Below are 23858 nucleotides of genomic sequence, written 5' to 3'. Positions count from 1 at the left end.
GTTGAAAAGGCAGGGTTTGATTGGTAAGAGTTTAAGCTGCATTAATTGATTTTCTTTTTATTATTATTATTATTATTATTTTTGCATTAGTGCAAAAGAAGAGAAAAATGAACTTGAACATAATCACTTTGAGATGTTGCTAACATGGTAACAAACAGTTGTCTATTTACACATTCAGCAAATGCAGAGCAACATTAACATCTATTTGGAGTCAATTACTTGGCCACATGATGGATTTAAGTGTGATATTCAGTCTCCTTTTATCTCTGTTTTGGTCTCCACCCCTCCTAAGATAAAAATAAAAGTAATTTCTGGTGGCCTTATTATGCTCCACCATGTTCTCCTGCCACTTGCTATCTTTATCTTCTGTTTGGTGATGGTCAGGTAGTGTTCAGTGGGTGTTTCATCAGAGCATGCTTGTGAAAACAGTTGCATGCTGCCTGTGCAACAACAATATAAGCTAAAAACTAAATAATGTCTCTGTGCACATTACACATAGTCATTTGCTATAGCCTATTCTTCAAATGAAATATTTAATACTTTCAGCTAAAGGTAAAAAAAAAAAAAACATAATTGCTGGCTTCCTATTAGAGTAACAAGCAACTTTGAATCAAACAATATGACTATTTTGTGCAATCTGGAGTTTGCCCCCACAACTATTAAATATACTTTTTCACAATTTAATTATAATGAAGTAATTAATCGATAAGCACTAGTTGGCCTATCAGAGCTGCTATTGCTGCTCTGTCAGTTGAACATAACTAAATTTTTTAAAGAGGCACCCTATTTTTTGACTTGAAAAAGTAGGAAGAGCACAGGTGGAATTAGTAACATTAATGATGGCTGCATTGCATTTAGGTGAGCTGTTTCCAGCGCTCTTTTATTGCGCATGCTCACTCACTGACATGGCTTACTGGAACAATTAATGAGATGGAGCCATTGTTAGTGCTATTATTTATACCTGTGCTTGACAAGTCAAAATGTCTGCTGTGAAAATGTTCTATTAAAGCAATCAAGAAATGGTTATCTGTAAATGTGAAGGCAGAAGAATAATTAATTGTGAGATATAATAGGCAGACACATAAATAAATGGAATAGTAAAATTTTGACATTCAGTTATTAATTTATCATTGAAAGATAGAATAGGTAAATAGTAGGACTATTGTTAATTGGCAAATGTAATGCTCTTTTTTCACTTTTTGTTATTTAATGCACAGTTGAATCTTTATTAATAGCCCAATAATTAAATTTGGTGGCACACTCTAGACTTTTGTTTCACTGTAAAAAGGGATCTTCCTGCATGTGTTGCAGTCAGTAATAAAGCCACCTGTTGACATAACATAACAGGTCAAAAACACCTGTCAAGCACATCCTTTCTATCTACAGTATGTAGTTGGCTAATTGCACCGCGGGTTATACATTTAAACATAACCCACATCTTTTAAGACATATTTAAACACTAATGACTGCAGCTGTGTTGCCTTGACTAGCCTGTGCGGCTTCTGCTGGTGAATTCTGGGACTTGTAGTCACGACACCAAAAGGATGAGACGCCAGCACACTGCAGTCCAAGTAGATGAAATCCAGTGGCTAAAATAGAGGGCCTGTCCTGCTGCACCACATTTTTCACAAAGTCGAGGATCCAATCAGATTAAAGCCTTTTTAATCATATTTAAAAAAATCCACTGTTCATTAATTTCCCTTTGGAATGGTTTGGATGCTGACTGACCTTACAGAAGCTGTTTCTTTATAATGTGATGACATCTTTTGCACAGGTCATACCTCTGCTAAATCTCTCTGATGTCTTGAAAGCATCTTTCAGTCAGTGTGGTGCAATGATTTTAACAATATCAGCAGGGTTACGTAGAAAAATGACATCATCACCTCAAAGTCAAGGACTCCCAACACCTTAAAACAGAAACCTTCTCTCAGTAGCATCATGTTTATGATCGGTGGGTTTCCCGAAGACACGCGCTCAATCTGATAAACACCATCTTTTGTAGAAAACCCCCCCACTAAACCTTCTTCTGTAAGCCATAGTCGGCATATGCAAAAACACGAAAAACTTCAGCCGCTTTAGTAGAGGTTATTCCTCAAGACACATTTTGATCCAATAAATAAACATATGCATTGTGTCATAATCTTAATATATCCTTGTATGTAAAACAATAAACACTATATCTAAAGCCAGTAGCCTACATCTTAATGCCGCATTGAAGAGAGAGAGAAAGAGAGAGAGAGAGAGAGGGGTACTCACGTCAGGAAAGCAGCAGGCTGCCAGCAGCATCAGTGCAGCATCTCTGTCCTGTCCTCTGCACCGCAGGGGAGGGAGCCACTTCCTTTAAATAATCACGTAAATACCAGGGTACCCAGCCAGAGCACTTCAGAGGTGGTTGTTTTCATGAAAGCAGCCTCAGGGTGAAATATCTAACTGTCGTGAACACCTCGGGACAGTTTGATACTGCAGGTTTTAACGCACAGGTCTCTTAAAGCGACAGCTGCTGCATAACGCTCTGATGGGACACCACACCAGCAAATATGGGATGGGCGAATAGAATAGAGGCTCTGCCAAGGGTCAGATTTGGAGTGCGCAGACTACTGTTCATTCAATAGAATACATTGGAATAAATGGAAGATTATAGGAATTATAAGATTATAGGGCAATTGAATACTATTGAATAGAATAGACTAAGACTCTACTTCCCATGATACATTAGACGGAGTGTACAAAAATGTGAAGATATAATACTGTAGAATAGAATAGAATAGAATAGAATAGAATAGAATAGAATAGAATAGAATAGAAGTTACGCCCCACCCCACCCTTAGTTTGCCCTTTGGGGTGAACAACACCCCACCATTGACCCAAAGTAAAACTCTAACAACACCTTTTAAAATACCAAAGCCAAGAGATTTATTAACATAAAGACATACAAAACAAGCGAGACACTAAATAAAAACTACAAACAACAGTCAAAAGACAACAGCAACACTAAATAAAATCCCAGGCTGAGAGGCAGCATGATCAACAGTCCACAAACCAGAAGCCTCTCTCTCTGCCACAGGAACCTGGAGCATTTAATCACTTCCTTTCCTGGACCAGGTGCACCTCATTGTGGACTGATTAGGTGTAGAAGACCTGGACGGAGCAAGAGACAGGAGAGGAAAAAGGACAAACAGCACAGGCAACACATACAGCCGTAACAGTAGAATAAAATAAAATAGAATAGAATAGAAGCCTTGCTATGGGTCAGATATGGAGTGTGCAAACTACTGTTCACTCAGTAGAATAAATCAGAATAAAGAATAGAATAGGACTCCAATTCCCATGAAACATTAGATGGAGTGTACAAAAATGTGAAGATATAATACTGTAGAATAGAATAGAATAGAATAGAATAGAATAGAATAGAATAGAATAGAATAGAATAGAATAGAAGTTCATTTGACATGGAATGTGCAAACAAATATGCAGATATGGAATGTGGAAAATCCCTATCATGATATATAATAAAGAATACAATAGAAATTCACTTGACATGTGCAAGAAAATAGAAGAGAAGAGAAGAGAAGCCTTGCCATGGGTCTGATATAGAGTGTGCAATCTATTGCTCATTCAATAGAATAAATAGAAGATTATAAGAGTTATTATATTATTTTAGTAAAATGTAATACCATAGAATAGAATAGAATAGAATAGAATAGAATAGAATAGAATAGAATAGAAGTTCACTTGACATAGAATGCGCATAGTACTGAATAGAATAGTAGAAATAACGTCTTTACACTTTAAAAACTTTAAAAACAGCATAAGGACACCGTGAGCATGACGTCATCATCCAACAACCGTAGATCCACTAATGAAGCGTCACACCTTTACTCCAGCAGATGGAGACATCACCAAAGCTTGAGCGTCCTGCTGCATGAGGGAGAAGTCTCAGCAGTAGTATCATCCTGTTACAGCTATGACTCGTGTCACAGTGACCACGTGCAGGTCACCTATCTGCAGATCTGACCCGGACACTGGAAATAAATAAATCAGAATGTTTTACAATGTTATTCTTACAGGCAAAACTATCTTTCACAATGATTACAATAGAAGAACAGAATTTAAAAAGGTGCTAAAAGTATTATGACATATTTTAACTCAGACTTACAAAGTAACAATAATGACAAACACACTTTTTGAATGCTGCATACATGAAGCAAAGAAAATGTTAATATTCCACAATTAAAGGTGGTCTACATGACATTACTTACATTTGCAAAATAACGCGTTTTCCTGGAATTGATATAGAACATGTACAGACATGTACAGTAATTGGCCACTTTTGCTGCAGTGCTGAACCTTTGTCCTCTGTGTCTTTGCCTTGGTTCAGACACACACCAGTGTGCACACAGCACTCTTTTTTTTCTTTTTCTTTTTTTTTTTTGCTAGAGGTGGATATGATCCTGTACATTTTGTGTCAACATAACTTTGTCATTTTTTCAAACAGCTGTTTCCTCAATATTCATCAATTAACTGTCATATCAACAAACCTTTTAAGCAATTTAATACAATTAGTTTTTTGGAAAATTCAATGTTTGTAGGAAGTCTCAGCTCCACCCTCCATTAAAAATATAGTAACTGCAGCATTTTCTTGTAAGTGGTATTAAATGTGTTTCCAATGTTATGTTGTTTTTTTTTTGTTTTTGTTTTTTTTGTTTTGTTTTTTAAAATCTCATTTGCATGACTTTTTGAGGTAAATGATAAGTTTGGCTCCACTAGCATTGGAAAGAAGAACGTATTCTACTAGCCCAAGAACATTTTGAAGCCCGAAAACTGATTTGTATAAATGAATTATATCTGTTTTCCAGTGTGCAGATAAAATCACTAACTTGACATTGACCCCTGCTCTTCTCCAGCAGATGTGTTAACAAGTAGGCTGAGGCTCAGCCAATCCGGAAACAGCACACTGACGTCATGACATCTGCAGCTCATTGAGATGAAAGTTCCCCAAATAATTTAATGTCGACAACCTCCAGATAGACAAGCAGGACACGATAAACCAGCATTACATGTCATGACCAGCTCCACAATCTTAGAACATTGGTCTCATATGTACTCTGCTACTGGGTTAGCTTTAGAAAGGTCATTATGAAATTAAACTTTGGTTTTTTTTAATAAATTAAACTTTTTAGTGACCTCCCAGAGTTGCTCTTTAATATTACTCCTTATACACTTTACATGTATCACTCTACTGTTTTTATTCTTATGTTGTTGTTATTGTTGAGTGATCTCTGGCACATGAATTTCCTTCAGGATTAATAAAGTTTTATCTTATCTTATAATGGGGACCCTCAGGGACAACGTCAAAGACCAGTAGAGGTCCCCGGACCACAGTTTGGGTGCTGCTGGGCTGGTGCTCAATACTTCAGAGCGCTGGCTGCCATGTAACAGCCTTCAGATAAACCACACACACACCTACACACACATACACACACACACACCACTGAAAGAGAGAGAGACAGAGAGAGAGATAGAGAGAGAGAGAGAGAGAGAGAGAGAGAGAGAGAGAGAGAGAGAGCTTGGTTTTCAGATTACTCGTCTTCTTCTGTCTGGTCATTTAAACTCTACTAACCGACTCTACTTGCAGTAGAAGGGCAGCTGAGTGGAAAGTCAGTTCTTGCTGGGGCAGCGGTGTGTGCTCGGCTGTGTGGGACCGGGTCTTTGATGTAGGCAGGCTGATCACAGATCAGATACACGCGCCTCTCTCCGCCTTTGATCTCGGCGCAGTTTGTGCTGGGTCTGCGGCTCTGTGTTGTGCTGAGCTGGGGCAGCAGCGCTGACATGCTGAGCAGACCGGTGCGAGAAACACACCACCACACCTCTCACCGGTCTGCTTTCGACCTGTAAGACCCACTACTTTGATCAACAGACACCTATTTTTTTAGCAGGTAAGACCTTCTTCTTAAAAATCAGTTCCGGCAGTTCCAGTTAATACACTTAAAGGCGCGGAGCAAACGTTTGGTTCATTTCAGAAGACAGTAAAGACATGATAACATAACACGAGTGCTTATAGGAGTGTTACAGATGTGAAAACAACAATAATGTCGCTTCAAAGTGACGTGTTAAAACAAACAGTCGCCTTTTGTTGGAGAATATTGGAGTGAATTGTAGTTTTTGGTTACACGGTGACAGTATTGTGTGTTTTGGAGAGCTGTAGCATTTGTATGTGTTATGTACATGAGTAGTCTCCTTCATGTAAAACTATGGAAGGTTTTTGTGTGATAAGTGCCGGACTGTCGCACCTTTAATTAAAACAACATCACATCTGTTACAGTGTGCACGCGGGCTATTTTTTAAGTAGTGTTCTACTTAAGTTAGAAATAAAATCTTTATTGGCTTGTTCCATTTTATCATTGGAGCTGTATTTATTTCTACACTGTGTAAAATGATTAAACCCATGAGTCCATGGTTTTATGTCTGCAAATGGAAATATTCTAGATGTCTTGTGTATTACTTGATTTCCCAAAATTCAGCCTTTATATATTTGGTGTCTTTGGACATGGAGGAATCTAATCACATTAGGATTTAAATCAAGTTTTGAGCGGTTGGAACAAAGATTGGCTGCACAGCATGTTTGTACTGACTGACTCACCGGCAAGTCAGTGGGGATTAAGTCAGAAAAGCAGCGTTTACCGCAGAAATTTTGACTCAACTCAAATATGCCTTTGTCCTTGATAAATTATTAAATATGGATTATAGAGAGGAAACAATAAAACACACACTTGAGCTCAGTCTTCTATTGTGTCCTTTCTCAGCTTCTGGTAACAAGTGGCTCATCAAAATGGTCTGGATGATTCAGCGCACCTTCTCTCTTGTACTAACAGTACATGTCATATATTCAAATCTGGTAAGTATTTTTCATTTTGAATATTAGTGATCCAGTTCTCTGTTTGTAACCTGTTATTATTCTGTTGTCTGTTGAGGTCTTGTAAAGAAAAGCAAAGATATAACCTACTGCACACATAGTGAATGAGAACACTTTGAGAGTGAACGTCTGTTCTTGACCTTGGAGATAGTAGTTTTACAAAAAAAAAAAAAAAAAAACTCAACTCAAGGTCCACTTATTAGTTAAAGCTTACAACCACATCTCTCTGACAACTGACTGCTGTCTGTGAGATACGACTGAATGTATGTTTTTACCTTCTGTGTTTATAAGTTGGAAAACCTCTGCAAGAGTGAACTGAAAAGGTTGCACATTTATAGTTTTTTTCCTCCAACTGCGCACATTAACTTAAACAAGCAACTGTAATCTGTAATCTGTAACTGTAATCAACTGCATCTGTGAAATCCTCTCTGGTAACACTGACAGTGCCAAGTATCATTTTATCTTTATCCACTGCATCGTCCCAGTTGACTGTATTTGCCCTCTAGATTCTATTCTCTGGTTTTGGCAGTCCTGGTTTTGTTGCGTTTCACTCCGATTCTGCTGCTGCAACTATGCAGCCTCCCCACAGGGAGCATTTAAGTTTCATCTTATCTCATCCCAACAGTACCAGACATGTTTTCAAGAGTCTAAGGCAGAGGTTGATCCCCTTAAACTGTTATAAGAGATTATGATGCATAGCTCAGGATTCAGTGTGGTTTTTCTGTTTTTGATGAAATGCAGAAATCTCTGACTGTCCTTCCCAAAATGACTGTCCCTCTCAGGTTCCTGTGAGAGCCGAGGAGGAGACCAGAGAATGCAGAGAACAGGAGTACAAGGACCGGTTTGGGAACTGTAAACCCTGCAAGCAGTGTGATGCAGGACAGGAGCTTTCAAAGGTTTGAACAAAACTGTTTTTGACTTCTTCCGTCTTGTTTTGTCTGACCTGAAACAACTGAGACTTTCTGTCTAAAATACTGTGTTCACTCAGGAGCTTTTTCCACAGTGCCACTAAAAGGAAAAAGTATTGTCACTTGTTTATTTAGGAAAAGGAAGGTGTAGTAACACAAGGGATCCATAACAAGTCAGTTGAACCAACTTCCTTTAGCTGAAAAAAAAAAGTTGGTTGGATTATTCCTGTGCTTTAAAAAAAAAAAAAAAAAAAAAGTAAAACAGTTGAGTTCATGAAAAGAATGAACATCACTGTTTAGAAAGATCTATCTTATCCAGGGAAACAACGTTATTTATTACTTCCTCTCTTTCATGGGGGGAACAGCCAAGCCGTTATTAGCTTTTGTAGAACACCGACCCCTTCTTTAATCAGTCACACCCATACTTTTGACCTTCTGCAGCTGAATGGCTTCCATTGTTTTTCCCTATTGCACCCTCTCCAACTTATTGTCTCCACTGTTTGAAGCAAGCCATGCCTAAGCTTGCTGCTCTCTCAGTTGGGAATACAGTTTTTTCCACCACCTTAGCCACAAGTTTTTGTGTGCTTTGTACAAACAGGTCTCTATAGTGTCAGTTAAGGTTGGTAAGCAAAGGCTTTCCTCTCTGGCTGCAGCTATTCACCTACTTATGCAAGCGTAGGCAGAGATGTAAAGGTGAGTAAACTATAATCATTTTTTGGCAAACAAACACCAATGTCAAGAATCCTTTTACTTTATTTGATTTATTTTAATCATAGCTAAAGGTACAGTGTCAAAACCATCCATCTTAACAAATCATTTTGTATCATTGGCAGCTTCGCAGATCATTATTTCATAAAGTATAGATTAATCTACTTGATCCAAGTGCAGCTTCCTTTGTTTCAAGACTGAAAAAGTTGGATTATTCTTGACACATGTTGAATTATAGTAAATAATTAAGTGAAACAATCTCAACTGGCAGGTTTTTGTTTTTTTGTCTGTACTTGTTTTAAAGTTTAAAGGCACAACCTGTTAAATAAAAGAGTTGCCAAAACCAAACATAACGTAACTGACAGGTTCACAGTATAAACAGCCAAAATTTCCATTAACTGTCATCTTTCTATAACAAAAAGTGATTATAACCTTCATGAATGTAGGATTTATTGACAGGTTGTTGTTTCAGACTGCATTAGTCTTAGCTAGCTGGACCAAGTAAAGTGGCAATTGAGTGTACACATGAATATACCTGTAATTTATATAGTCATTGGCTTCAGAAGAGACTTTTTTTCTTGTTGCTTAACCCGTTTTTTTTTTTTTATTACATCTTAAACTATACGTTTACATCATAAAGCTTTAAGTAAGCAATAATCTGCAAGTAAAAATGCTGATAAAATTGACTTTAAGTGGTTTTACATTCCACTACATCTTTGAGTACCGGTGAAAAAAACCCTCTGCATCACCCTTGACATCTGTTGCACACATGCATTTAAGCCCAGTTGCCTTTAATCTCAGTGCACACAGACATGCACTCTGTGGTTGGTAATACGCTTCAGTAGTCCTCGTGTTCCTCAACAGGCATGAATGCTGTGAGCCACCCTGGGGTCCTGGTTAATAATTGGCTGCCTCATTCTTTCTCTGAAGGTAGCGGGATGCCGGCTCACAGTGGAGACCGAGGGCCTGCACTCAGAGAAAGTTTCCCAGAGAACAACTTCTGGTCTGAGCTCTGTAACCAAGACAATCTGTCCATATTCTGAAAGGGACGACTGACTGTTGGGAGGGAAGCAGACTTTTGGAGTCCCTCTGTGCAGCTGCCATAGAGATCCCAGAGGAATGTGCCCCAGTTTGCTCTGGAAGTTTGCCTCTGGAAGCCGCTCTGAGGCGGGCTGACAAACATCAATTAGCCCCTCCACATTAACTGTAGCTAAAAGAACCACCCACACAGCGGCGACGTCCGTTACAACCAGTCATACCTTTTCTCTAGTATATTTCATCCGATTTTTCATTCGTTAAACGAATTGTCGTTTAAGTCTGTTGTGCTGCGTCAAGCATGAAGGAGAAGGGGTGAACTGCTTTCCAGTGCATGCTGGAAAACTGCCAGTGGCCAAAAAGGCAGGAACACTACTTTGATGTGTCAACATCTTTTAGTATGTAGCAAGAGTGTAACATTTCCTCCAGCCACACTCCCAGGGCAAAGGACTTCTGGATGGCACTTGTGCTAGAGAGAGGAGTGCATTAGCAGCAGAAGGGTCAAAATTCAAGTGGTCAGACACTGTTTATACATTATTCCTGTGACTAAAGGAGCCAGGCGGAAAAAAGCAATCAAAATAGAGAGAGAGGGGTTCAAGGGAAGTGAAAGTCTTTATGTCTATGAGCACTGCTTTAACTAACTTGCATTGTGTTCAGTGTTGTTTCACTAGCAGATCAGATGACTGGCCTCCCCCCTTGTGATTCCCTCCTAATCTCAGACATATCTCTGCGTCTGAACATGCTTCAGGTCCCAGCCAGCTCTCCCCTGTCTCTCTCTCTCTCTCTCTCTCTCTTTACTTCTCTCCCCTCCACACTGCTGTTATGCTTGGCAGTCTCACCCAAACTAGATCAGGAGATAGGACAGGGAAATGGGACGTTAAGCATCTGCTTTTTCGGATGGTTTTGAGGTGAAATCACCTAAAAGTACAACATGAAAATGAAGAGACCAGCGCACTTGAATGCTAATTTGCTTCATTTCAGTTTTTATGTTTTAATGATAATGTTTTCTCCCAGCAGTATAGTTTTTTTTTTTTAGCTACTAAGCTAGTCTCATTCAGTGCAGGGTGTCAGTTCTGTTGAGCTTTGTTAGGGAGGATAAAAGAAGAAAGAGATCACTCCTTGATGTTCTGTGCTGCCTGGATTAGAGGGGCAGAAGTTGGCTCCATTTTCCTTTTGTTTCAGTGCTCTGACCCGCTCGTGTCTACGTGGCATCAGCCCCCATGCTGCCATGTGGTGCCCCATGGTCAGAGCTTGTGCCAGTGCCGGGCTTAGAAGGGATGAATCCTCCCTTGGCCTCTTCTTTCATGTTGAAATGGGTCACAGAACGAACCACTGTGAGGATCCCTGCGGTGGCTGGGCCTGCAGGGCTTTCTTAAATCCCAGTTTTAGGGTTCTGTGCTGTGGCACTTTCCTGCATCCCCTGCCTGATCTGAGCTTCTTTCTCTTCAGAAAGGCAAGACCCTGGCTCGCAACTGTGGGCGGCCAAGTCTTCTTTATTCCTCCTTTCCCCTCTTTGTCACTCATCAACCACCCCCTCTCTGTTTCTCACTCTTTCTCTGTCTCTCCCCTCCCTGCCCTGCTGGAGAGCAAGGCCTTATATGGAGAGTTCATAACAACAGCTGCAATAGTCCAGCCCTTACTGGTGCACCTCGGGCCAGGCCTGGCCCAAGGGTTCAATGTCAGGCTCACATGTGTTTGGCTGGAAGCACTGAATTCCTCATCTTCTGTCCCGACTCTGCGGTGCCATCACTCGATCACATCTTTGCCTCCAACCTTCCCTTTTTATTTCTCACCAGCCTGCTTCCCCAAACCCAACCCCCATATCAGACTCTTGTGCCCACATTCCAGCATGACTGCATGCCCGGGCAGTGAAATGGGACACGGGCGAAGAGAGAAGAGAAGAGAGAAGCCCTGTTTGAAGCTGACCTTCACTTTAATGATATATGAGCACCCCTCCTTCCCTTCCCTGTCTGTCCTCCTGACTTGGGATTGCAATATGGCAACACTGGACAACAGGAGGGCAGCTGCTGTGGAGGTGATAATGAATGATCAATGTATGATGTCATCCCCTCAGGGTCTTTTCACTCAGTGTGGCGTACAGTAATATCAGCTGTCATGTAAATGTCAGTTTGTCATCAAGGTCACCAGCCTTTCAACATACTTTTTTGGGGGGATATGACAGAGAGCCAGTTAGAAAAGAGACAAAACAAGACTAACACAGTCAGATGGAAATGAGCAGGTGAAGTAATTAATAGAAAAAATATGATTCATTTACTGGAAAAACTTAGTTTTGCTTCAAAACTTTGTCAGACTCTGCTTTGCCAGTTGCTATAGATGAAAAAAAAGAGTAGAAAAAGAATATTAACAAAGCAACATGTGCATAAAGGTTGTGAATTAATCTGACAACCAAAAAAGATGCACATAGCAATGAAAAACAGTGCAGAGTATTTTATATTTCATGTTTTTCTCCAAAATAACTTTCACCATCCTGATTTTGGCTTAGTTCAGGTGAGCAAATCCTCAAAAGGTGGTTTCACATTAGATCAGTCACACACGAGAAGGAAGCTGTGCTTTTTAAGTGCACTTTCAATTGTGGAACACAAAAAGAGTATTCATCTTATTTTCTCCGTATACTTCTCCATAATCCTTGCCCCCTTCCTGAAGCGTTTCCTTTGCTTGCTGGCCTCTCAATCAACAGGGACACTCACTGAGTCTGCTTGGAGAGGGAGTGACACAAAAACGCAGCAATAAACTAGCAATAATACAACAGTGGGTGTCCCCTAGGGCTTTTATTATTCAAATGTCTGGCCTTTCTGGGTCTTGCAGCGGAAGGCCGCTCATTCATCCTGAGAGAGTCAGGGAGATTATTGCCAGTGTAAGATGGACTCTCAAAAGAGGCAGGCCATTGTTCTCCTCTGATCCTGTGAGCCAAGATCATTCTTTAATTCCACACCCCTGGTAGTCCACATTCAAGCCCTCTTTTCACCAGCTGCACATCTCCCCAAACCACCGACCCCACCTCTTACCCGGTGTATTTCTCCCATTAATCCCTCTAGGAATGTGGCTTTGGTTATGGAGAGGATGCCCGGTGCGTGCCCTGCCGGAGCAGCCGCTTCAAAGAGGACCGGAGCCTCCAGAAGTGCAAGCCCTGCCTGGACTGTGGACTCATCAACCGCTTCCAGAAGGGCAACTGCTCCACAACCAGCAACGCCGTGTGTGGCGACTGTCTGCCCGGGTGAGAGGACAGACAATAGACAGTTGTGTCTTTTAAAAACATATGTTATTGTCACAAGAATAGCTTAAAAAGAGGAGGAACATGTTGCAATACACTTATATCTTTAAAGCTGTAATCCTTAAGAGTTTAGTCCTGGTTTGGCAACACATGTGGTTACTGGTTGTATCAGAAAATGCTTTTTAATACTACAGGTATCAGAAATTTGGGAGCAGCAAATGGGAGAAGTTGGAGGTGTGTAATTTCCATCTACTAGTCATCTCCTACTTGTTCTTGTTCCATTACTCCCTTAAAAAATAAAAATGATCTGCTCATAAAAAGTGCTGAAAATGACTAACTAAAAGCCACACCATGTTTCACCAGTTGAACGATTTTAATGTGAAGCAGCAGCAGTAGGAAATGTTTGATTTACATTTGCAGTAACTATCATATGAGATATAATTACAACCTGTAATGTACGTGCATCCTTCGTTTCCTGTGAATCCCTTGTGTGTATGAAGGAAATCTGAACTGAGTGCAGGAGTGGCAGACTCAGCCACTGTCAATGAACACTACTAGATAGAGAGGTTTTTACTGAATGTAAATACATGGAAACAGTATGAAAAAAGGGTTTTATTTAATGAAAATGTAAAGGAGTATAACTTTAATATATAATATATCTAACCACATGTTCACAACAACATGTTTCCTCAACAGATTTTACAGGAAGACAAAATTAAGTGGTTTCCAAGACATGGAGTGTATACCCTGTGGAGACCCTCCGCCTCCCTATGAGCCTCACTGTAAGCACCTTTCCTTTCTTTTATCTCTTCTAACAGTTGGCCTAACATCAGTTGGATATTCTATTAAATGTTATCATGAATACAGACTATTCATCCCAGCCTGCAATAGGTCATGCTTTAAGATGAAACAACAGGGATACAATAGTCTAAAAGCAAACATCAGCAGCTACAGCACATTATTGAACTCCTGGCCAAACGCTACTAGAATCAAAAATCAGGTAAAAGTGCCACAACAAAGCCCATATACACACAACATGCCAGCACAAGGTCCTTGGAGAAACCAGAACCGCAGCATTTAACGGGTGGAGCAAGCCATAGTTCATTCACTAAGTCTCACTGAGCCAAGCAGCTATGCTATATGTGCAAATAAATGCTCGGATTTACAAGCTGAGCAGTTGAAAAGCTGAAATGGATACCACTAACATAATAGTGGATTTGCCAACACTGGATTATATTAACTCAGAGCATGCCACTCGTTTTCAGCACTCAATTTGGATTAAATGAGCAAACCTCCTTTAACAAAACCTCCATTGATAATTCAAGGACCTCTAAAAACTGCTGTACGTGTTTTTATTTAAACACCAGAGTAAATACGACAGGGAGGGCACTGCTTTAAGCAGCGTAATTTATTACCTTTTGTGCAGATCCATTATGCAAAAAGGAGGTAGGAGGTGTGTTACAGTATGTTCACAAAGCAGGGCTCACATTCCAGTAGGCTACAGATCCACTTAACTTCTCTCTTCCAGCCATTATAAGTAGTTAAATACAACCTTATGATTTCAGGTTTCCACATAAAACAACCAGGCGAGTGAACTTATACCTTTGGTAATTGAGTGTGACTTCCTGGTGGTAGAGGAGGGCTGCAGCTGTTTCAGAGGAGGCTTTTTGGCAGCATCAGAGCAGCCCCGGCCAGGTTTAGCAGGCCTGTGTTAAATAAATGGAGACAGCTCTGGCATATCACACAACTCCACACAAAAAAAAACTTGTGTACTCTTTGTTCACAAGCCCCCAAATGTAAAGAATCATGATTTCATCAGAGCATCCGGTATCTGTTTGGCTTTTCTTTTTTTTTTCAGTGTATATCTCTTTCATATGTTGTTGCAAGCAGCATTAATGTTTGCGTAATGAACGCCGGCCTTCGGACAACTGGCCTCCTTCTGTCTGCTCCTCCGTCCATCTGTGCTGCTTCCCGTTTTGATACTGGAGGAGGCCCTTGAAACAAAATGTCCATTGTGTCTGAGAACATAGCTGGTAGTTAGCTCCTACAGGGACTCTCAGTGGAGCATTTCCAAATGTTTGAAAGTCTTGCTCCCCTCCCTCCAGTGTTATCTTGAGGAGGGTGGTGAAAACTTAAAGGGCTGATCATTCTAATAGGCCACACTGGCCCGGGGCAACAGTGCAGCTGTGCAGGGGAGGCAGTCGCCGTCTGGGGTGGACTGTAAATCTTAAAACTACCCCTCCTTTCTTCTCCTCCCTTTTTCCCCCAGTGGCTTTCTGGAGCCGAGTAAAATTGCGATTGTGTTTTATGGATTCCTTCAGCCTCTAATGTGTTTCATCTGCTGGAGTTTTATTCACTGTCACGGTAGATCTGGGAGAGCTGACCAGACCATACTAACACACTCAGGCATTCAGACAGATACATGCACACACACACACACATATATGCATGCATGCAGAGACACACATATTCACACACTTCCCACACGGAGAATCCTGCTTTTTTTTTTTTAGCTTACGCCTGTATTTCCTTTTTTTTTTCTCCCTTCAACTGGATTTACACAAAAGTCAGATGGGATTTTATCTTCTGGTATAGTCATAAAGATATAAAATGGTTAAGGTTTTAAATCTAGCCATACAACATGTGTTATCTCTGATATTTTAGGATATCCCAGCTTTCTTAAATGAAATACTATCAAGAAACGGGGTTAAATTCTGCTCCTGTTAGTTGCTACTTATCATTTTTGTTAGACTAGCCAGCAGAAACAGGATCCAACAAACCTCTGTCCCTCCTGATAACCTCTACACTCCCTCTTGTAATGTAAAGAAAACATCATCCCAGTATTCACTCCCGCGGCATACAGACTAACTTCAAAGGTTCATGCAATCAGTTCTCAACAGAGATGCCACACAGCCTACCAAGCTGGCAAGGTACAGGAAACATTCCTAACTACAACGCCTGCCAGCAATTCAAACCTTTTCCTTCAATATTCAAAAGCACGCTCAACAAAGTCACTGCAGGACAGTTTCTCCTCACTGCTGCGTTAATCAAGTTATCAAGCAATTATCAAACCGCAACCTTCACAGCAATCATAATGTTTCATGTTGCCACATTACTTGTTTTACCACAAACACAACATCTTGGATGTCATAAATTATTCCAACAGACAGTTTCATTTTATAAAAATGCAGAATGGTGATTTAATACATTGTTTGTTGTACATATTTTAATTTCTGAAACACACAATGTCAGTCAGGCAGTGAAAGTTCTAAAATATATCCTGCAGAAGTGTATGTTTGCATCTGGAGACGCTCTTTTAGAAGAAGTTCCCTGTGAACATTCTTGAACGTACAGTAGATGAAACTGAAGACATCATGATTGAAAGATTAAGGGAATAACAGATGATAAGCTGCATATCTCCTTGAACTATCTTCATACATTTCCTATTCTGTCTGAAATGTCATCAAAGCTGTTACATTTCCAAATCTTTGAAAGCCTCAGCAAAGTGGGCTGCAGCTAATTCCCTTATTTATATATATTGATTGAATCATATTTTTGAGAAATTAGCAAGTTACTGTACAGCGTAACAATGGGTAAAACTAGTATTATCATTCAAATGTTATAGTACATAATAATAATGTACTCCTGAATGCTTCTCAGAGACTTTAAATGTCTCATTTTAAACCTGCAGTAAGCAAGCCAGTACACATGCTTTGTTTACCAGCATTAGCTGCTACATTTCATGTTATAAAACCTCCTTATGCTAAACCTCCACATCCTTCTTTTTTTGTCATGCTGATCAAACAAGAACTTTGGTCGTCATTGTATCACATATGACAATTAAGGATTGAATCATTGCGAGCGTCTTAACATTAAATAGAAAATACTGTTTTGACAGCTCTGAACTGTACACAGCGGAGAGGACTGCAGTCATTGTTGAGAGTTCAGGGTAAAACAGTGTTCAGTCCTCCTAAAGAACCTCTTTAAAGAGTTTGTAAAGACCCCTCGGAGGTGTAAAGTAGTGCTTCTTTTATTTGGAGTATGTGGCATTCCATAAAGTCAACAGACAGGCAGTCTGTGAAAGGCTGCGGTTTATTGGCCTGGTTTGTGTGGAGATAATATCAGCAGGTGAGGTCTCTTCAATGGAGCAGTGTTTATCTGTGTTTGCTGCAGCTGCTGCGCCTCTGATAACAGGCTGCCTTTGTGTTGGGAGTTAGATGATGCTCCCCTCGGATGGATCGAATTTGACCTTGACAGTGAAGACCAAATTTAAACACAATGGTTAAATGTCACGTCTGTAGATTGCCAGTAAAGTTCAGTGTTTGCGTGTCTGGAGATCGTTACGATCGTTGCTTGAGGCTGAATCTTAAATATAAAACATGATGTATCAGTCTTAGTAATAAATATCTTTTTTTTCACACCCAGTGTTTTATTATTTTTGGTAGTGAGAGCATATCATGCTTATTTCTCTCTTTTGTGATATGATGTTCTTTGATGTCTGAACAGGTTGTTCAGTGTAGGATTAGATGCAGATAGAAATTCACGCAGGCATTTAATAATCATAATTATCATTTTACATAAACCGCAGATTGTTGCAGTGATTTCAGTTGTGTCCTGTTGTTGGCTGTTGTGTCTGTTTTTAAGATCCGGCCCTGGAATGTGTCAATATTTATTTAATAACAAGTAATAAGTCATGTTTTTTTTAGTGTTTGTATCAGAATGCTCCTTCATTGAGCCCTCTGGGTCAAACTGAGTTTTGGAGCAGCGCTTTGAGGTTTTTCCTTTTTTTCCCCCTTTTTTTTCTTAAAAGGAATGTTAAAATACCCTTATCCCCTATCTGGCTGAATAAAAAAAAAAAAAACTAACCAAAGCTAAAGTAATGTTTACATTGCATAACAAAGAGCTCTTGGATGTGAAAAGGTTGAGACCAGTTCCCTTTATGATTAATGTTCTGAAAAGCAAACACCGGGCTCACTGAAGATTTCCTCAAACAAAAAGTCATTCATTATATTCATCAGCAATCTCTTTTAATTTATTTCTTCCTTGCATGTTGGCAACTGGTCACTCTGTTTCACAGGCATACTTTTATTATTGCTCTCCATTAACCCACACCCTCTCTATCAAGCATACATTGATCAAGAAAATTATATTTGATTACTGATAATGATCAGAGACAATTATGTTAAGCCGCAGGTACATGGCCTCAGAGAGAAATGTCACTCAATTTGAGAATTCAGGCGTGCTACTGTGTTTTTTTTTTTTTTTTTTCCCTCCAACCCGCTCTTAAAGCTACAAATGAGAGTGCCAAGGTTGTCATGTGGGGCGTGCAGCTCATACTGATGTAACGCTGCTCCACTGATACTTCACTTATCACGCAGGATGTCTGGAAAGTCACAGACCACAATGTATCTTTGTAACTGATTTCTATGTGATTTACAGCTGTGGAATGTCAGTAATGTACTGATGCAGATACTGATAGTGTAGGATTTTTATACATTTTCTATTTTATCTATGTAACTCCAGAAAGCCACAATTATTGTTAGTCCTTAACATACCGTGTAGTTGTTTTTATTTGACACTATACATCAACTAAATGGGGATGTGTTTGTCAGCTGATTATCCTTAAAAATACAGGCCTTTGTCCTACTATGTTCACAAACATTGCCAATGGAAGCAAACCTTAAAGCTGCACTAATCAATATTTTTATATTGACAATACATGCATGTGTTAGGTGAAAGTTGTTGCTCATAGTGGTGGACCTACGAAAATTTTGCAGATCCTCTCAGCTCTACAGAGCGTTTTAGCTCCTTCCAGCTATACAGGTTTGGTTGACTCTCACAGCTCTCATCAGTGTTATATTCTAAGCAGGCAGCGTTTTTCAGCGAAAAGGCTCTAAAAACCCACCATACTCTGCCTGTCCAGTGCCAAACAGCAGACAGACAAAGTTTTAAACCAGCTGCTGAACATAGTGGAACATTTAACTGCTAAAGAGCCAGATATTTCCCCCCCAGGAGCTGGTGGAAATCAAAACAGAGCCAAAAGGAGAGTAAATATTGGACTTGAATTTACCAGATGGCCAGAAACACAAATGTAAATGAATGCTAATGGGATTCCATGTCTGCTGGATGTGTAAATAGGCAAAAAAGTTAATCATAACAACTTTATATGGTGAAAATTTTTCATTGATGTGTTTACAGCTTGTTCCACTGCCTCAAAAAAAATCAAGTAATGCAGCTTTAAACTGTTTTAGAAAACAACATCTTAAATAAAGTTGTTGTGTGTTCATTCTCTGTATTTAAAAAAAATTCATTCAACTTGAGAGTGATAGAAAGCTCCAGCTATGTCTTTTGAATTTTGCTACTCTTTAGTTTACATTGGGATCATGTAGTGTGACTCTCTGGTGAATGACTGAAGGGATAATTACATGTAGCTGAAGCCAAAGTTTTGTGCCAGTTCATCTGTCTTGAACGTCGTGATATCTAGCGCTAAGCCGTATTAAACCCTCGTGTTCTGTATTTGTGGGAACTTGTATAATGAGCGAGTGTGTGTGCGAAGGGTCCTGAAGGCGGAGCAAACAGTGACATCACGTTTCCTCCCCTCGGGCAGGTTTTAACAGAAGCTAAATCATGGAATCAGTATATGCGCACTGTAGACGTAATGACACACAAAATGTTTTTCTCTCTCTAACACCCACCCACACACACACACACACACACACACACACACACACACACACACACACACGTCTGACCTGTTTCAAAAGCCTGACCAGCATGTCTACCTCGTTTCTCTTTGAACTCCTCTGCTTATTTCATTAGACTTTATCAAAGAGATGACTGGCTCGAGGCAAAAAGGAACGATTTGTCTCACGTTACCCGATTCTGAATGGCTGGGAAGTGTTGGATGATATGAAGTAACTGCACCTCGTCATGTGTTAGTCCCTGTTCGTTCTAAAAGGCTCAAATGAGGTTGTTCACTCTGCTCTAATATGATAGCACTCATCACCGTGCAATAGGCCGCACAGGACTGCTGTCATGTCACGTCCTGCTGTATTTATCTTCCTCTTTTTTTTCCCCAATGCAGGCAGCGGGCGTGTGAATCTGGTGCCGCTGCCCTCAGTGGTGACCAGTCCGCGGGACATGGCCCTGGCCGCGGTCATCTGCAGTGCTCTTGCTACAGTGCTGCTGGCGCTGCTGGTCCTATGTGTCATCTACTGCAAGAGACAGCTGCTGGAGAAGAAGCCCAGTGGTGAGTTAAAGCATTGAGAAGCAGGGCAGAGTCCTAAAGTTAGTTTTTTGACATATAGAAAGACTTTTCATGCACCACTCCAACTGCTCTCTATGGTGGTTCTATGCAGCAAACACTGAACTTTGAACGCCCCTCCCCAGGTGCTGGAATATCAATGCACAGCTACTCAATTTACAGTACAATCTGTACTCTAGTCAATATTTCCAAAATAGAGGAAAAACCCTACTGTTTTACATCTTCCAGAACAGCAGCTTTGTCATCAGAAAGACTGAACAAAGAAGGCATGCATGGTGATAAGTTACCCTGAATATGTCACCTGTGTTATTCACTTTCATGCTCTGAAATGAACTGAGCAAGCAGTTGTGTGGAAGCTGTAATTGGAAGCAAAGTCTTTGTTGTTGTTTTTTTAAATTTCTTATAAGGCTCCATAAGCTACAATACTGCACTTTCACTGCAGCCAGAACAGTGCAGTATACTGTATGTTCAATGCACTTTTTTTTTTTTTTACAACAAAGACAGAGCACCAGTTCATCTGTCAGCTTTGATCTCCAGTGTTCAGCTGCATTAAAACCCTGATGTTGCATATTTGTGGGAACTTGTATAATGAGGAGAATTCTTCAGGCCAAAAGTGTTTGCGTATGTGAAAACGTCCCGGGGTGAAGAATTAAAAAAGATTTAAAGAATTGGCTCACCTAAAACAAAGAGTGTAGCGGACGTTACCAAGGCGTTACCAGCTAAGTGTTTATCTCACCATAATGCCAGCAGTTTCACTCAGTACCCCACCCTTCACCCAAGCCGCTACGAAACGCTAACACAGTTGGGTTTTTTTTTTTTTTTTTCTAATTATACAAAGGAATTTTAATCAGCCTCCTGGACCCGAGGCTTGTAAAGCATTTCCCAACACTTAAGAGAGCGTGTAAGTTTAGTCAAATAGTCAACACAACTGGAGCTGAGAGGATTTCATCTGACAGCAGCAATTATACTGAAAGAAAACCTCATTCCAGACTGATCTCTGTTGTTATTGTTAGTAGAAGTGAAACATTATTTATATAATAGTGAAAGGATACCACTTTCTACTTTACTAATGGTTAATAAGTTGTAAGTAATGGATTTATTGATGTTTAATAAATCATTTACTTGTTAGTTATAATCCAGTAATAAAAACAAATCCAGGGTTGCCAAGTTGTAAAAAAAATGTCTTTTGCTGTTGTTTAACCCCTCTGTTTGGTAATAAAGCTATGAATAAATGCTGAATAAGTTGTTAATAAATGGATTTTGGTCCTTAGTTTTCAAACTGCATACAGTAGAAGGCTGTCTGTGGCTGGTACCATTAGATGAGGTAGCTTCATCGTCCTCCATCATGTCTCCTCAGCGACCTCCCTGAGGTCACAGGACTGTCCTTACAGCGGGGCGGAGCTGTCCTGCCTGGACCCCCGCTGGCTCCATGACTTTCCCCAGAGACCCTGCTGCCAGTGTCACCTGGGCCCTGGACACACCTGTGGTAGGTTGTGCTTCAGATTGAAGAAAATGTATAAGACATTAATGTTTTAGCCTCAGACACTACGATTAGCACAAACTGCTTGCAAAGCCGCAGAGACAATATCGCCGAAAATCTTATTTTCTAAATTCAGTAGTTCACTGTTGTGCTGCCTCATCATGTCTTGAGATTGCAAGGAATATTTCAGATGGAGATGGAAGATGGAAGTTTCTTCTTTTGTGTAAAGTTGCCTGTTTATGCGTGTCGTTCAGGTCCAGTCCACCTGATCCCGTCTCTGTGCTGTGATGAGAGCTGCAGTCTGGGCCGCAGCCAGGACAACAGTCCCTTCCAGTCTCAGACAAGCCTCAGTGACGGGTGAGGAATTGTACACTTTTTTTTTCCATTTCAAAGGAACAGTGCGTGTTACGATAGGTATCATAACATGCTGTTGGTAAACACCATTATCCAAACTGCCTGCCAACACCGTGACTGCAAACATTTTTTAGCCCAGTGGGAAAATGACTATAACACCACATTCTGTTGACTGAGCCCTGTGGGAGCCTGACATAGTGTCATTCCCCATCAGCTAGTGTTTGCTACGCCTACAGTTAACCTGGGAACAGCAGGCAGGTAAACACTAAACCACTGCTCAACTGCCCCGAGGGCACCGTTCTCATTTCTGCTGCCATTCGAGGTGCTGTAGACATAATTTCGCGTGGTTAATTACGTAGATTCTATAAAGCGCTGAGAACAAACACAGGCATCTTGCATAAAAGTCAACCACCACAGGGTGTGGCTGTGAACTGATTCATGGCGATAACCACGGCTGTATCTCCTACGCTCGCCAGAAATACAAACCAGGACGAGGAGGGCAACCCAGTGCAGCTGGGAGGACACCCAGAGTCCGTACCTGGAGAGGCTGCTGGGGTGACTGGGAGCTCAGAACCTGCAGGGAGACCGGAGGAGGACGAGGAAGAGGGCGGGTGCAGGTCAAGGGAGAATTCACCTGAGGGGACCAGACAGAGCTACAGTGAAGCTGTGACAGATGCACTTCTTCCCAAGTAGCACCCATCGACTCAAGAAGGTGATTAGACATTATCCTCTAATGTTATGGAGCGCGTTAAGACACTCCCATGGCATTTCAAATGAGTTGCCTCAGAGAAAACTGCTGAATGATTCTCAAAGAAGAAATGTGGCCTCTCCCACTCCAGAAAACACAGAATATATGATTTAAATACTTTAAGTCCCTCTGAGATGTTAACGTTTCAAATTTCACTGCCTTTAACTAATTCCTAATAACATTAACAGACTAAATCTGTGAGACAAGATTCAGCTTCTCTCCAACTACTGCATGTCATTTTCCTGCAGCTATCCTTTTATAACTCTTCCTTTTTTATGGACTGGGACAGTAGTGTGTGTGTGTGTCCATGAAGAGCAGCTGGTAAAAGAAACAAGAGATAGCACGAGTTCTTTGATGTAGACAAGACTATCCTGTTTTAAGTCGGCCCCTGGCTGGCTCTGGGTAGATACGTTACTAATCGCTGCGCGTCTGTGTTCCTCTTCCTGCTCTCTCTCCAGGATGACATGGATTTCTTTGGCTCATGTTCCACCCTTGAACCACCCTGGACTCAACAACAGCAGCGGCCAGATCCTGTTTCAGATTACTCCCCCCTCCCCTCCCCGCCCCACCACACACACACACACACACACACACACACACACAGACACACACAGACACACAGCCACTCTCAAGTGTGGTCGCACTGCCTCTTTGAAATGTCTGCAGCTGACCTCAGAGCCCCTCATCAAAGGCTCCAAATGGAATATGTACATACATGCAAACAAAAAGCACAGCTAAGGAAAAGCAAAGCACGAGGGCAAAGGCGTACACACACACACACACACCCACACACACACACAGTCATGTTTCCGTCACTTCAGAGGACATTACATTGACTTACATTCATTTCCTGGAGACTTATCCTAATCTTAACCATAATCACCACATGCCTAACCTTAATATAACCCTAAACTAACTTCAACTTTAAACCAAGTCTTCACCCTAAAATTAATGATTTATGTTAAGGGGACTTGCTTTTTGTCCCCATAAGGGAGGTGAGTCCCCACAACTTGACTGTGTAAACAGATTTACATCCCCACAACATGAGGAATACCTGATACACACACACACACGCACACACACACACACAAAGAGAGAGAGAGACAGACAGAGAGAGAGAGAGAGAGAATGTGAACTTGCTGGCCCAGAAGGTGAAATCGAATGAAGTTCAAACGTCGAGGAGTATTGAGACTCATCAAAGTGAGCCTCTGCTCCG

General features: G+C 40.8%; 2 protein-coding genes across 2 annotated transcripts in view; one reads left to right on the top strand and one right to left on the bottom strand.

Moving 5' to 3' along the window:
* sacs (sacsin molecular chaperone) overlaps positions 1–2454 on the bottom strand; it is a 29199-nt gene extending 26745 nt beyond the window's left edge. The window contains exon 1 of the mRNA XM_044353315.1: positions 2257–2454. The gene's annotated coding sequence lies outside the window, so the exon portion shown is untranslated. The remainder of the gene's footprint in view (positions 1–2256) is intronic.
* Positions 2455–5605: 3151 nt separating this feature from the next.
* tnfrsf19 (tumor necrosis factor receptor superfamily, member 19) lies at positions 5606–23493 on the top strand. Its single transcript, XM_044354998.1, has 10 exons — positions 5606–5936; positions 6804–6895; positions 7696–7809; positions 12621–12799; positions 13493–13578; positions 19881–20045; positions 21418–21546; positions 21795–21897; positions 22371–22606; positions 23101–23493. The coding sequence occupies exons 2-9, from the start codon at positions 6830–6832 to the stop codon at positions 22585–22587; spliced, it is 1059 nt and encodes a 352-aa protein (XP_044210933.1). The 5' UTR covers positions 5606–5936; positions 6804–6829; the 3' UTR covers positions 22588–22606; positions 23101–23493.
* The last annotated feature ends 365 nt before the right edge of the window (positions 23494–23858 follow it).

The sequence above is a fragment of the Thunnus albacares genome, chromosome 6, assembly GCF_914725855.1.
Source record: "Thunnus albacares chromosome 6, fThuAlb1.1, whole genome shotgun sequence".
Classification (NCBI taxonomy): Eukaryota; Metazoa; Chordata; class Actinopteri; order Scombriformes; family Scombridae; genus Thunnus; species Thunnus albacares.
This window is presented reverse-complemented; position numbering and strand designations above follow the sequence as displayed.